This window comes from Dermacentor andersoni, chromosome 4 (genome assembly GCF_023375885.2).
Source record: "Dermacentor andersoni chromosome 4, qqDerAnde1_hic_scaffold, whole genome shotgun sequence".
Classification (NCBI taxonomy): Eukaryota; Metazoa; Arthropoda; class Arachnida; order Ixodida; family Ixodidae; genus Dermacentor; species Dermacentor andersoni.
The window spans coordinates 85,681,082-85,697,531 of record NC_092817.1 but is presented as its reverse complement, the minus strand read 5'-3'; the positions used below and the strand labels follow the sequence as shown (position 1 = coordinate 85,697,531).

General features: G+C 44.5%; 1 protein-coding gene across 1 annotated transcript; it reads right to left on the bottom strand.

The window, feature by feature from the left end:
* Window positions 1-10,702: 10,702 nt before the first annotated feature.
* On the bottom strand, window positions 10,703-11,383 carry LOC140217236 (zinc finger BED domain-containing protein 4-like). The gene has a single exon (XM_072287621.1). It carries the CDS (start codon window positions 11,381-11,383, stop codon window positions 10,703-10,705), a length of 681 nt encoding a protein of 226 aa, XP_072143722.1.
* Between the last annotated feature and the right edge of the window lie 5,067 nt (window positions 11,384-16,450).

The following is a 16,450-nucleotide window of genomic DNA, read 5'->3' as shown; positions in this document are numbered from 1 at the left end:
CTGAAAGTTTGATATTGCGCGTGAAAGAGTGGAAAACTGGTGATGCGAACTAGAAAGCAAACAGTTTGACGTGCAACAAGAAAAACCGAAAGAGATAGTTTGTTGTTAGTGCCCGTTGAAGTTGTCATGTTATCACCCCGGAAGGGGATATTGCAATGTTAAGTGATTCACAATGCAAATATGACAATGCATAATGCAATATCACAGTGCGAAAGCTTCGCGATAAAATCGTAAACCACACCAATTATCTTAATTGGGGTCCCTTGTCGTGAAGTGTCAGTTAGCTCAGCAGAGAGAAGAAAAAAATTTGGCGGAGACACTTCAGATGGTTTACGTGTGGGGAATGCGAAAGCATTATATGGTAGCTTCGGTGAAGTGTCTCTTTGCTCGCGTTCCTTGTACACGCAAGCTCTCGCCTGCATTCTAGCTGCGCTTCGGTGAAAGACCAAATCAAAACGCGTCAGGCGCCTCAACGCGCTCACTTGCCCGCGAGGATTTCAGAACTCGAAGGACCGTTGAATGACGTTCAATGGACATTAGAGCCTTTTTTTTTTTTTTTGTACAAACTCATTTTATGCGCTCACGACAAGGCGCGAGCTCCTCCCCATTGGCTGCGCCATACCATGCCCGATGACGCACGCACTGGGCCAAACCTTTAGTCAACCGGGTGGCTGCGACGTGCAGTGTGCAGTGAAGCCCGCACTAGTCACAGCTTTCGTCAACCAGAACCGCGCACCTGTTGTGGTGTCAGGGAAGCCTGCCCGGCTGTCACCCCGGAGATTAATAGATGTGGTCCCCCCCCCCCCCCCCCCCAGATCAAAATGTACCAAATTTTCTTCTTAAAGTCATTAATTTATTTTGCTATAGGATGTGACGTGAGAAATGTGGCGTCACTTTGAGCGCTTCTTGGCGTGTTTTTAACCTCTGTGACGTCGACCATTTTCGGTACTATGATTCGGTCATGCCGCTTACTACGCTGGATTTTCGCCTAGTGGGGCGTACAATTCTCTCGCATTAAAAAGGTCACTTACCATTCCATTATGAGGGCCCACAATAACAGATAAATATGTATTTCTCGATAGTATATATTAGTGGAGTAAGCTAATTATGATGTCGTTTGAAGGCCGCAATAGTGAGATACCATTACTGTTTAAACACAACTAATGCGGCCTTATTGGTGGCTGCCGCCGAGACCGCTGCTACAACACGCTTTAAATAGAACAGCGCGAAACAATGTGGGCGTCCAGTAGGGGAAGGAGGCATACTATGAAGAGAGTACTATGAAAACGTACCGAATAGAGACATCTAGTAGCACCTTAGCACAACGGGTAGTTGTAGCATAGTGGTTATTCTAGCATGTTACATTTTGTTCGAATGCACTTCGTTTTTCTCCGACGTGTAGTTATTTTAATGTCTTAAATGTGTGTATAATATGATCTATGTACCAATCGGCAAATACGGGACGAAAATATTTTTATTTGCTAGCACATATTTATTAAAGCTACTTCAATAAACTTTTCTAGGAAAACCTTTAAAAGCTTACAATTTAACCAACTTTTTTTTCAATCTCAATAAATATTGCGGAAAGCAGCGGTGCTGGGATGTTTTGTTGCTATGCTGTCTTGTAGATGCAAATGATGAGTGCGGCCGAAAGCGGCCCCGCTATAGCGATGCATAAATAAACATATATAATCCAAGTACTGTTAAATGTGTTACCCAATCACAATACACATTGAAATGGTAGCAAGTGAAAAAGGAGTATATTTTCACTGATTGCTTCATCGAGGGTCATTGCTATCATAAATATGTCCCAGCCATGGTGTTGTCAAATGTCTCTATCAGTTTATTTTGGTTTATCGAGGAAAGAAGATGGACAGGGGAAATTTTTGTGAAGCACGTAAAATTAAACAGAATTGTGCTTAGCGCAATGCAATTTTGAAAACAGGTAATAGAACCATGTAATCGTCAACATAGAAAAAAAATATATCAAATGAAGTAGCCATGTACAAAAATAAAAGCGCTGTGATAAGAACCTGTCACACACAATGCGATGAAAGACCCTCGAGTTCGGGCTGTAACAAACGAAGAGGCTTCCTCTGGTACGCAATGGTGTAAATGTCCTGGGGATGCAAATAACTTGGACTAGTAAGTTAGGAACACGGAAACAAGGTTTTTCTCTGTTAGGTATGCGGTGTTTTCGGCGATAATTTTAGCCCGTATATAACGCCGCAGCGCGCTTATTATGCAGGTGAACAATTTGAGCACCGACTGCTGAGCTTCGGCGAGTAGCACGCCGAGTTTCCCTGCGCAGCCCACTTTGTTGTCGAGGCGTCGTTAGGCGCTAATAAATGGGCGCACGAAATCGCTCTCGCCTGCATGCGACGCCTTCCATCTCCCTCGTGCATTTGCATTTCCCCGCACATTACTGCAGATACATGCATGCCGGCATGTTCCTTCCATGAGAAGCCCTTTCTTCCCCGGGAGTTTTGCCATCCTGCCAACTTCCTAGCAGAGCCTGCGGCTCATTTAGGTGCGGCTGCCGAGGCAAGAAGACCATGAACTCTTTCATTTTGGCCCTGTATAAAGAGGGCACATGTCTTTCCCATACATTTCTTCAAACTTCATCGTCGTCGTTTCAGTTGAGCCGCGGGAAAGTGGAGGTACTGTCCGGGACAAACCTGCGGCAGATGTCTGAATGCGTCTTATTCCACGATACGCAACCAGTAAAGCGACAGAGGGCTAATTATGTGCAAGAATGTGGAATGTGAGTATGAGCCGAGAAAACGCGATAAGGCGAAGTTTCAACTGCGTGACTCTAGTTTGAGCTCATTTTTATATTTGTCGTTACATTTTATAAACAATACATATTGTGATCACAGAACTCAAAGACATTTGTGTGCACCCGTAGCAGGCTTGGTTCCTGCGCTTAAGTTTCTCTACCTTTAATTGAGTGTTGGAATGCTGAGGTATCCAGCGGATCATCATGCTGCAGTAGAAGATGTGAAAACATTGAGAAAATGTTATTTTAGTGCTCTATTTATCGCTGTTACCGGTGCACATATACCGGTGCAGAACTCCACAGTGATGAAGGTGTCAGTACTAGCAGAGTGACGAGAACGTTCAAAATATACTATCAATATCATCCTAAAACACTAGGCTGCCTAATCGAGTACCGCGACATTCGCTCCTGCCCGGTAATCGATCATATCTTTCTTTGTTTTCCAATGGTCCTACCTCTACAACAACAGGTATACGCAAGTGATTTATGGGGAGCGCATCACGTTATCAAAATGTTCAGTCAGCAGAGCGTAGATAAACCCTTGAGACTTCCGAGAAACGATGACTCATTGACCAAGCTACTAATAAAAGGTCGAAGAAGAAAGCACGGTACCTTCCTGCCACACGTCATGCACATCAGCTGAACGAGATGCATTTCTGTTCTTGCAGTTCCCTCAGTTTAGTCTTTCTAAACTAGATAACTATGCAAACAACATTCTGAATAGAACGTATAGCTTGTGCAAGCTATACTGCTGTATGCGTAATAAATAATGCACAAAACTAAATCTCTCCAAGGCAACTTATGCCGGTGTCTGCACACGGCAAGTGTGCAGTGTTAACGGCGATGTCCATAAAGATGGTTTAAAAAATTACATGGCTTGAACGAAGTCCTTTAAAAAACTCCAATTCCAAGTGCTAATTTATGCTAGTAAGTGGACGACTCGTGCACTAACGTGTAAACACTGTGAAGTGTGTCCCATTTTGTGTAGTAGTGTGAGGAGAAGTTAAATGTTAAAGAAATAGTCTTTCGAGACATTCTTATCATTGTTATTATTTTTTATTAGTTCTCTTGTTCTAATATTTACTACATTAATAATATTTTTTTTAATTGCTGTAGGACCGAGTAATGAAGTAACAGAGGTGCTAGCTACCTCCATCTCTCCACAGCAATTGATTTCTAACAGAACAGAGCCTAACCTAACATTACTTTTACGAGGTGACCTCCACAGTCACCAAACGTTGTCAGGTGTTTCTTCCTTTGGGTCATTGAGATTTTAACAGGGTTGAATCTTGGTGTGCTTCTTTTTTCGTTGTTTGTATGTTTGAACACGACAAAAGAAGGGAAAGGAAGCTTTGCGGCGTTTCAGGAAATCTCACTTCCACTTTGCGTTCACGAAAGAGCCTTGGCAAGCCCAGAAAGATTCGGTTCGGTCGTTTTCGGTGACAAGCGAGGTCGTAACATGGACGTTCATTCTTTACACGACACAGGCACCACGGCGGCTCGTAAATCAGCTCCGCCCTCCGAGTCAAACGAAACAACCACTTTTCAACACCCACCAAACACCGCGTGCTCTAAACTTATATAGCAAATGCTTTACCACTAACCGAGATGTTACCCAAGAGCATCTGTCGTCTCGCTCGGGGCTGTATTCCCCAGCGGCCGTTAAAACGCAGTGACACGTTGCGAGGCATCGGCACCCTGCTATGTTGCGGCTACATGAAACGACTGTTTAAAACATGCGTCTAGATTTTTTTCATTGTCACTTGCTCAGGCTCTTGACCAACTTCTTGGGGCATACCTTACAAACTCAGGATATTCTTTTGCAATCAGGAATTACAAGGTTTTCCGACATTATTCTAGCCAAGCGGGAAAGGAAGGCCGTTTCAGTGCATCGGAATTCTTTTCTCCAGGTGTACGCAGCTTTATGTTTTATAATGTATTTCATTATAACAGCCTTACCGTGAAAAATGAATGAATATACCTATGTTTTCAAAGAGGACGAACGTGTGGTCCAAGTGGGGAGCGGGGGTATTTCGGAAGTGTAGGAAGACATACCGGGAGCCCTCTGAGATCCTGCTTCTGACACCGGATTCGCAACTAAACGCCCACAGGGAGAGTGGGAGTCTGGTGCACCTGGTGTGCGACATGGGGGGGGGGGGGGGGGGGGGCGACGCAAGAATCGTCCACGCCAGGACGACCTCCGTTTTTTTCGGAGCGGCCAAGTCCATCGCAGTCCCAGAAGAGATGCTTAATATAGGATGGCGGTGTCGTTGCAGTAAGTACAGGGGTTCGGAAGGTCTGTGTTCGCAGCAGTGCCGTCTTTTGTGCCATCGCCGTTTCGTTCGGCCACCGTGACATAGGAGCGCCATTTCTGCAGCACATCCGTAGTCGGGGCAGTCTCGGTGCACGCCTTGCGGATAAGTACTTGCGCATTCATAGGGCAGGTCTTTCGGGAGTGGGTGCTTGTTGAGCGGCATTGTGTGCCGTAAAGTCTTTCTTCTCGTCTGCTTCTCCGATGCTACGAAACTCGCTGGGCCTATGTCGATTAGTGGCAGTACCGGGTGGCCAGGAAGTGCGCAAGGCGTGTGGTGTTGCGCAAGTGCAAACACGTGGGCCGCCTCGTTTGCGACTGTCCCCGCGTCCCGGGAGCGAGTCGATACGGAATCGAAGGTTGTATCTTTCTCGCAGTAGTGCCCCCTTCTTCTCGATCAAGTGAAGAAGCAATCCCGAGGTACTCGTTCCCCTTAGGTGCTAAATGGACTCCGTGTTGTCGCAGAGTGTCACGACGTCTCGATGTTTCTGTTCAGAGGGGAGCGTGCCGCCGCACTACGAGTAAGTAGCAAGTGCTGCCATCGGCACAGCACTGATCTCCTGTTAGGGGCCGGCGGGTTCTTGGTATGTACAGGTCTGGGATTCCACGTACGACTCGTGGGTGGCGACCACTCCTCTCACCGTATAAGATAGAGGAAGTGGACAAAGTCATAACTGTCGGCAGAAATACGGTGCGGCAACTCGTGTAGCTAGTGGTGGCAGTTGTGTTGTACGCGTTCATAATGTAGCCGATATATATTGTGATGCTACAAAAATCAGTCGAAAAAAAAAGACTACGGCATTACGTTTTTATTCAAAAGAACGGTACAGGCCCTATGGCAGGGCAGAAAGCAAGGGGGGGGGGGGGCATTTCAAACGGTAAAGACATAAAAAGTAAAAATTTCCAACATGAACAGTTCTATAAAACGATTACCGTATTATACAGTATTCAAGGCACAGCGAATACAAATCAATATCTGAAGGTACACGAACACTCGTTACCATTAACAGAGCAAAAGGAATACTGTTTAAGAAAATAATATACAACACTGCAAAAATGCGCGATAAAATACACTTGACTGGGCATTCGTGAACGGTAGTAAATGGGGAAGCGTGAGTAACTGACAGCGGAACGTGTAGGGGGTTAGGTATCGAGGCTTTGTTATTAGGGAGGCCAGTCTGGAGACGAATGGTATGAGGTAGTGAAAATGAATGAAATGCATTTGTTTTACCGTATATCCGCATGAAACCGAACCAATTATGTAATCTGCGTGAAACAGAGTGGGGTATTTGTAATTGTAACCGGGATTGTTTATTCGTGTAAATATATTTGTGGAATAAGCACAGAAGAGCGATGTTGCGGTGGCTATCTAATGGCGGCAGTAGAAGGTCTAGTTTACTTGGTGTAATGCTTGAGCTTATACCGTAGTTACGTGATATGCACCTGGCAGACATGTTAATGATTGCTTAACCCTTTAACTGGCAAGATAAGAAAGGCGTGGCCTAGAAAATTTTTATTGCTTTATTTCTTCATTATATTTCTCAAATACACACCAGCTAAAATATTGAAGAGTTTGTCTAAGAACTAAGTGACATACAGTATGTCAAAAATATTGTTGACCAGCTTGTTGAAGGCAAATGTATGGTCAAAAACTAGTGTTTGGTACTTGCTTTGGCAAGGCCAATGCGTGTTCTTGAGATGCATCTCCATGGGGATAAAGAATAACAGCTTGCTTAAGCAAAAGAGAAAAAATCGCATTGGCGAGAATACGACCACGAAGAAGAGGATGACGAAGTCATCCTGTTTTGTCGCCAGAACACCTGGTGCTGCTCACGATTGACATTCTTGTGAATGCCCCTGTTGAGCAGGAACATAAACAGATGTAAATTGAGAGGCACAGACTAACATTTAGATTTGTCTCGTTTCTGAAGATGTTCTTGTTCTGTCAACAATATTGTTGAACTACTAAAGGGTTAAGAACACGCAGCTATGAGCAAGCTGTTCGAACCATAAGAACGACGCACGGTGCAGGTACATCGCCCTACGACCGTCTTGCGGAAGCTGTTGTAGCCATAAAAGTGACACCATGCCCTTCAATGTGGCCGTGTGCCACGCGGTCATGGAAGCCCTATTGACGCAGCGGACACATGGAGCAGGTTCGATAACTATGTTGCGCTATTCGGTGCCGCCGTACTACGTCCTGCGATAGTAAAATGTAGCACCCAGATTCGCAAAGTTCGAGTCCAGTGTGTCTTATTTTGCTTGTATCTTGAAGTCTTGGGGTTTTACGGGCACCTATCGAACTGAATTTTCTATTAGTACTTCGATATGCAAAGAAAAGATGTAAAGCGAAAATGATGGCGGTAAGAAGTGCTGCAGGAGCCTTCAACGCTACCAACTGAGATGTGTTCGTAAAATGCCTCACACTATCTAGATGGCTGCTTTCTGCAGCCTGTATGTAAGAATGAGAGTAATGTTCAAGAGATAGCGACTATACCATGATCGTCGGTCGTCTAAATCTGATGTACGGGTTAAGAACTTGGCCAATTTTTACATACATTCATACATTCATACATTTACATACATCATACATTCCAGCGCACTCGCTGGAGCTCGTATACGTTACAGAATGGACAACACTATTCGCGTCACGCAAGCAATTTGAATAGACACGATTCTTCCGCTTTATAATTCATGACATTCGAGAAAGCCACGGTACCTGTAGCCGCGACTTAGGCGGAGCCGTAACTGTGTAACAGCTGTTGGGTGGTGAAATGTGGTCCCCCATAAAAAGACAAACAATGCACGTGTGTTGGTGCGAACGACACGGTTTGTCGCTGCTGTATCAAAAACCAGGTGCAGCGCATTCATTCGAGGAAAAAAACCAGCAGACGAATAGGAACGCTACGAACAGTGCACTACTTAAAACGAGCGCGACTCCGGTCCTCGTACGTATTTTCGACCCAAATAAAATCTCTTCAATCGCTTTCGAGCAGCGCGCGCTATTTACGCCTCGCTTCTCATACCAATCAAAGATTTATGTCCGGTCAGCGCGAATTCATTAAGCCCCTGGGAAAACATTCCATTAAAACGGCCCAGTGCGCTGTCTGCGCCAGATCCGTTCCGAGTTTTTGAAACTCTCCAAACAAAACCCCGCCTGCCCTGCGTGGAGCTGGTTCGCACGGGGCCATGTTCGACGTCAATTCCAGGCTCGTTCCCTGCTCGATTTGAGGCCAGATACGAAGTCGCTGGACCGTTTCGCGACCCGTTGCCGGTGCTTCGGGTTGCGCTTGTAGAGCGTTGCCTCGGGAGTCCAGCGTTTCGAAGTTTCGGGTCCTATTGAGGCCCGCTTGACTCGTAATGAGCCCACTGGCTCAAAATATCTGCGACGAGCAGGGACTGTTCTTTTGCCTGAACTGAAGGTGGCCAGTGGATAACGAGGGGGGCGAAAAGTTTTCCAGATTCGCACGAAGCCATGTCGTATCACTGACGCGGTAATATGTTTCGCGCGGTCCTTGTGAGCCTGAATCGGAATAGGGAGGAGGAGATGTGGAAGAAAGTGTGATGCCATTAATGTACATTCTCAATACGTGCCTGTTTCGGCGATGCCAATACGAGGACATAACACCGGAAATTTTCTGATGGCATTTCAGAGCGGGTGTTTCCGCCTTTAAGTCTCCAGATGTAAACAAAATTATGCTGATTGTGCGTTTCGTACAGGGTTGTCGTGTTTCGCAGCGAAAGAAAATTAAACGTGCTATTTAAATTTATCCGCAATAATTTCTGGTGCCTTCACTTAGTCAATTTCTTTTGCATGATATTCAACTCCTGCTTGGGCCAATCTTGCCTGCAGTATTGTGAAATAAATAAAGTACGGAACAAGAAATGTGTCACTTTGGTAGTGTAATGAGCTCTTTTAACAAAACACTTTTTCTAAAACAAGGTTCGTTTCAGTATTTAAGACCTCACTATATAAAATATATGTACCCGAAGAATCATAGAGAGGTTAATGAACAAGATTCGCTAAGCTCAACATAATTTGCTGCGCCTCCTGCCTAATCACGAATTACAATGAAAGCAAGAATGGAACTCACGCGCAGTTTTCGCGTAACCTGGCAGTGTAATTATGTGATTTCTGGCTTGTGCGTTTCTCGGTTCGTACGTTCTACAAGCTATATTAAAGTCTTTCTCATCTCTGTTCAAACGAGTGCCATATTGACTTGGCAGCTACGCCTCCGTGCGCTCACAACGAAGTTCCGGCGGCTTCGTTATAACACTGCCCTCAACAAGTATTTGGCATTATACTTCAGTAGCCCCACACCAAGTTCTAGAGACTGCAAGTTGTACGGATGGCAATGACTACCACAATTAAAGAAAACATTGATTGATTGATTGATTGATTGATTGATTGATTGATTGATTGATTGATTGATTGATTGATTGATTGATTGATTGATTGATTGATTGATTGATTGAAACAGCACATCTGTTATGATAGACGCAGCACTGGAGAACACCGGATTGATTTTGACCAACTAGAGTCCTTTGTTCGACACTAGGGGTGTGCGAATATTGAAATTTTCGAATACGAATCGAATACGAATAAGGTAAAAAACTGTCTTCGTATATCGAATCGAATATCGAATATATGTGTATTATTAAAAAGTTGCAAAACGAGGTGACAATAGCTTTAATACCCTTTTAAAATTAATATTGCATTTTACAAGGCTGCTTCAGGTTAAAGAAGCACTCATTATAGGTAATGCACTCAGGTAATGTCAGGTAATACTCTCAGTCAGGTAAGGCGCTTGTTACAGATTATCGTGAAGGGAAATTAACTGCTTGACATGTTCAGAAAGTAAGCGCTCTCTATGCACTGTGACAACATTTCCACCGGTAGAAAGGACTATTTCACTAGGAATTGAGGTGGCAGGGATAGCCAAGTACTTCTCGGCGAGTGCACTTAAAAGCGGATACTAGAAGCGGCCAGTAGACTGCCACCCCTCACAAGGATCCTTGCCCCTTTCCAGAAGAGGCTTTTCCGCATAGTCTGTAACTCCCCTCTCAGGGGCAGATGCCTAATGTGTCTTCTCCTTGTTCGTCACTAGATCGTCAAAAGCATTCCGTACACTGCATGCCACCAGTGGACACGAAGTCGACGCTGGCACGGCACTGTCCTCACTGGCTTCCACGTCAGCTGCCTGGAGCTCCCTTGTCGCTAGGTCTTTAAGCCAGATCATCTGACCAGATGCCTGATGAACTGTGACCTAAAAGCGCGGATCAAGAAACATGGCCAGGCTTGGCACTTCGTCAAATTCGCACTCCACAAAACGAGTCTTGATACATTTTACAAGATTGTTAGCAAACCCTGAGTTGCCTTTGCAATCTTCGAGGCAATGCAGCATTCCAAAATTAATTGGAATTTGACATGATAAGGAGGGGTACTTCTGAGCGTCAGTTGCGACAGTTGCGTCAAACAAAGGCTTCAGTGCCTCCACAAACGCCACTGCATCCCTCCACTCTTCAGAGTTAAGGGTATCTATGCTCGTGTTCGAAGTGGTGAGCTCAAGTGCGATGGACTCTTTGAGTTCAAGGAGCCTCGAGAGCATTAGTTACTGATTGTTCCATCTTGTGTCAACATCCTGCACAACATGGAGCACGTCCTCTTTCAACTGCCTCTGCAGATCGTTCAGTCTTTCCTGCCCACTAAGGCTGCGTTTGTAGTTTCCTACAATCGCTTTGGCCTTCTTGCAGAGTCGCTTGTTTGCCGGAGTGCACGACATCGCATCGCTGATCGCCAGCTGCAGAGTGTGTGCAAAGCAGGCTCGCTGGAGCCATGACAGTTTCCTGGCAGCCGCTCTGATATTGCGGCCGTTGTCCGTCCCGATGTACTTCACGCAGTCAATTGGCATCTCCCAGTCGGTGCATAGCTGCTCCAATGAGGCAGCTATGTTCACAGCCGTGTGACTCTCCAACATATGCCGCGTGTTGAAAGTGAAGTTTTTCATCTCGAACTTCACCGTAAGAAAATGACACGTGGGGCTTAAGAAGCTCTCGTTGATACGTGACGTCCAGATATCTCTCGTAAAAGCGAGAGTGCTTGTTCCTTGTTCAAGTGCTTTTCGCAGCTTCTGTCGTACATTTGCTTTTGTTTCGTCGTACAGGCGCGGCACGAGCACACGCGACAGTTTTGTTCGATATGGCAGACTGTAGCATGGTGCAGCTGCTTTCATCAGTGCTTTGGACCCTCGCTTTTCTACAAAGCTGTAAGGGAGAAGGTCCAAGGCGACCATTTCTGCCACTTTCTGCACCGGCTACTTGCACCGACCTGCCGACGGCGAGTCTTGTGTAGTACCGCCAAAGAAGACTTCTTCCGCCTTTCTTGCGTGTTCGGTGGAGCTAGTCTTCCGCAGTTGATGCCATTCATGGAGAATACGCTTGTGTGAGGGCTGTATCAGCACTGAGATAGTTGCCAATAGCGCAGCGGCGAATTTAGCGTGGATTGCGTTTGTCGCACAAAACAGCAGCACAGCACGTAGCGATGAGCCGGCGACCACCTTAGAAAAGCGGGACATATATTTTCTTTTTAATTTTCAAACATCTAAAAATTGTCCGGGTAACATTTTAGAAATAAATGTTTTATTGCGCATACTTACAGAGCCCGAAAGTACATCGTATATCGTTATGAAAGAGCCCCGGAATAAAGGTTGGTAAAAATGAAACCGAAACTAATCATGTCTCACGGGCAGGATGCAGATAGACTGAAATAGAGGATACAGATAATGAGCGGATCATGCGAAGTTCTCAATGAATAAACACGTTCTTAGGAGAATTAGAAGCAAGCATATAATTCGTTAATTGCTTAATTATGCGCAATCTGTCCGAATATTCGCTGTTTCTATTGTTGTTCGGCCGTTCTCGAATATTCGACAATTTCCGAATATGCATTTCTCGAATCGAATACGCTTCGAATAAGGAAAATATTCGATTCGTATTCGAAAGTTCGAATATTCGCCCACCCCTATTCGACACCCATCTCTCAGCACCCGACCATTCTTGTACTTTGTCCTCATCGGAATGCGACTAGCCTGGCTTCGAAAGGAGGTTGATTTATATCTGGGAACTACAGTAAGCTGCTTACATTTTTATGTGTAAGTAAACTAATGTAGAGCGTAACTTGAATTTTGCATGTACAAAGCTATTCCGAGCGCGACAGACATGACGACTGACTAGAAAGACGAACGATTTTCGCTGTGTCCTCGTTCATACTTCGACTGCACTGAGACGGTTGTTCTCTGCTAACGAGATAGCGTCAAAGGTCTCGTGTCACAGAAAATCCGGTGTCAGCGTCGGCGTCCAGCAACGATGTCTTTGTCAGCGATCCTACTCGTATATATTTAGGTATCTGTGTATGCCACGCCTTGCTACATGACATGAGGCAAATGCAGGTTACATTGCCGCACTATTCTATCACTAACGTTTCTCGTATCTTGTCTTACAATGTTGACAGAGTTATTCCTCGGAGTTTTGTGAATGGCAGCCCACAAACAAATGTCGTGAAACAAAACGCCGACACCGCATGCCTTTCATGCTATATCTACTCCGACTTAAATAATAAAAGTGCGGAAGAATAACAGAAACCCAATTAAGTAACTTTTTTTTGGCGCTGCTGTACACCAGCTCCTGGATGAGCCCACGCAACAGGCGGCGGCTCTACCAGAAAGTCCACTTTCGGGCACATATAGCGTTCGCGGCCAGCGTTTTCCGGTAAACATTACGGTTACATAAGATGCAGTTGCCGGGAAGCGTGAGACGCCGTCAGGAATATTTGAATACTTTCACGTTCCACTCTTAAAGGCGAAGCGTAAGCGCCCTCCAAATTTTTGGGCTGCCATTTCACAGCAACATTTCCAAGCTCTAGATGCTGTAGTGGTTTCGTATATTAATTTCTTGTATATAATAATGTTAGCCTGCTATTGGAAAAATAAACTTAGACAAACTATAGCACATTCCTTCAGTAAACGAACATTTTTACCGAATGAACACACGTTTCTTGTGTCAGGAAATTGGTGTAAAGCCGGTGCTCCCCCGTTCTTTTCCACGTAGCCATGAACGGTGTTTTCGACAGATAGGTCTCTATACTATGCGCTTTAGCCAGCCTTGTTTGGCCATGCTGAAAATCTATCGACTCGCACTTCCTTTATTTTTCAAGAGTTCTAAAGCGGGCGTACTTTTTTGGAGTCGAACCGTAAATGCCACATGAGTAGAATTGCCCCTTTCGCTTGCTGTAATCACATTCCACGCTCACAAGCGGCGCTTACAATACAGAATTGTTAAACATCCACTTTTAGAGTTAAGCCTGACTAAAAGTTATGAAAGAGAGAAGTGCGCCACTAAACAATAACACAAGTAAGCGCTAGTGCCTCCAGTATGACAAGTGATGGCTGCCAGAATTGGTTTTAGTGAGGACATTGACGTTTTATTGATTTCCAAGTGCCAGTTAGCGAACATCTCTGAGACAGAAAGAGAGAGAGACAGAGGCATATAAGGAAGGCAGGGATGTTAACCAGTTAAGAGTTACCCTACGCTGGGAGAAGAGAGAGAAGGGAGAGAGAAGGTGTAGATACGTGTACGGACAATACTTGAGTTAAAGCCGCTCTCGCAGACCAGACGTTCTGAGCAAGCACAAAAGTGCCTACACTGCCTTGTGAGCCGATGATCGACGGTGCTCTAGTACTGTCTGTTCACTTAGAGGACGATCATCGAATTTCCTCAATGTGTTGGTCAAAGATTGTCTTTGTGCTTGAAATTGAGTACAATTGCACATTAAGTGGTCAATGCTCTCCTCGCATCCGCGAACATCACATGTAGGACTATCAGCCATTCCAATTAGTGCTGAGTAGACATTCGTGAAGGCAACTCCAAGCCACAAAGGACACAAAAGAGTCGCTTCGCGGTGGTGCAGACCGGCCGGAGGTCTGAGTTGAAGTGACGGGTTTATGCTGTGCAGTCTTGTCCGCCTTGTATGTGCGGTATTCCACTCTGCTAAGGAGAGCGTGCGAGCTAGACTGCGAAGTTTTCTCGCAGCGTCGGTCCTTGAGAGAGGAATGGGGACGCAGCGGTCTTCTTGGTTTGACGTCCTAGCTGCCTTATCTGCCTCATCATTTCATATGATACCGCAATGACCTTGTATCCACTGAAAAGAGATATCATGGCCTTTTTCTCCAGCAGCTGATAAAGAGTGGGTGCTGTGTTCAGTCGAGACAACCAGGCATTTGATAACTTTTTCAGAACTACCTCGTGCGAAGATGACGTTGAGTTTACGAGCGCTCAGCAGATACAAAACGGCCCAGACATTTGTACAGCCCAGCAGAGAGGGTGCAGAGAATAGTCTTATCTCTCCTTTGCAAAACCATTGCAGGTAGCCTGTAAGTGGCAGGCTATAGATGGAGACAGCTACAATTCGGCTGGAAACATGAAAAATTTTGAAGATTTTGAAGAATGGAATACCATAAATGTTGTCTTAGATGAGTAATGGTTAGTTTGTTGGTTACACACCATGAATGAACATTCGCTAGGTCACCGTTAAGGTTATCCTGCAATGCGAATAAATTTTCATCAGATGCGAAAATAGTGGTGTCATCAGCATAAAGAAGGCAGTGCGCATGTAATAATATTTCTCGCAAGTCATTAATGAACATGAGAAGTAAAAGTGGTCCAAGTATTGATCCCTGAGGGCCGCCTGCATCTACAATTTTTGATGAGGAGAAGACACCATTAACTTCGACTATATATGGTCGGTCTATTAGGTAGTTGCGAATGGATTGTAAAGGGGGCCCAGAAATGCCGTAATATTCAAGTTTACTTAAAAGAATACGATGGTTATTTGTATCAAACGCCTTAATGAAATCAGTAAAAAGAGCACCGACTAAGAGGCCTTGATCGATGGCTAATTTAGCCCTTTCAGTAAAAGTAATAAGTGCTAGTTCAGTTCACGAAAACCAAATTGATCAGGAATTAAAAGATTGAATTTCGATAAGTATATAGTTAAGCGATTGTGTATTAGTTTTCCGACCACCTTACTAAAGAAAGACAAAATGCAGATACGATGGTAAAACTCATGCACTTACGGTCACCTTTATTAAATACTGTGATTACTTTACCTTTCTTGAGGCGATTAGGAAAGATGCCATCTATAAATAATCTGTTTGCTATATTTGCTAACACAGGTGAGATTTCATTAGAAACAAGTTTGATGCTAGAGGGGCGTATCAAGTCGAGGCCTGGACCGGTTGTTTTAAGAGAACGGAAAATATATCATACTTCTAGCGATGTTGTGGGGAACAGGTAAAACGAATGAGAACAGCGCGGAAAACTAAGTAACGTTGAATCAGGCTGATTACCATCTGCAATACTAAAATGGTAACTGAAAACATTAGCTATGTCTTGAGCGTCAGTAATATTAGTAGTATCGTGTTTCGTACACGATATGTGATTTTTAGTTTTACTAATGTTCAAGAATTCTTTAATAACCTGCCAGTTTCATCTGGTATCATTTCCATTTTTCCTTAGTTTATTTTCGTAGTAGTTACCCTTGGCATTTTTAAAGTGGCTGTTAGAACATTTGAATATGTGTGGAAGCGCAACCGCAACGCATTATTGAATGGCTGGACTTTAAGTTTCTTACGAAGATTATCTCTTTTTTTTAATGGACAGTAATAATAATATGGATAGAATATAATATGGATAGAATTGAACAGGCTCTCAGGAACGGAGGAAGCCTAAAAGCAGTAAAGAAGAAGCTAGGAATAGGCGAGAATCAGATGTGTGCGTTAAGAGACAAAGCCGGCAACATCGTTACTAATATGGATGAGATAGTTCAAGTGGCTGAAGAGTTTTATAGAGATTTATACAGTACCAGTAACACCCTCGACGATAAGGTGAGAGAGAATAGTCTAGAGGAACTTGAAATCCCACAAGTAACACCGGAAGAGGTGAAGAACGCCTTGGGAGCTATGCAAAGGGGGAAGGCAGCTGGGGAGGATCAGGTAACAGCAGATTTGTTGAAGGATGGTGGGAACACTGTCCTAGAAAGGTTGGCCGCCCTATATACACAATGCCTCATGACCTCGAACGTACCGGAATCTTGGAAGAACGCTAACATAATCCTAATCCATAAGAGAGGGGACGCCAAAGACTTGAAAAATTATAGACCGATCAGCTTACTGTCCGTTGCCTACAAAGTATTTACTAAGGTAATCGCAAATAGAATCAGGAATACCTTAGACTTCTGTCAACCAAAGGACCAGGCAGGATTCCGTAAAGGCTACTCAACAATAGACCATATTCACACTATCAGT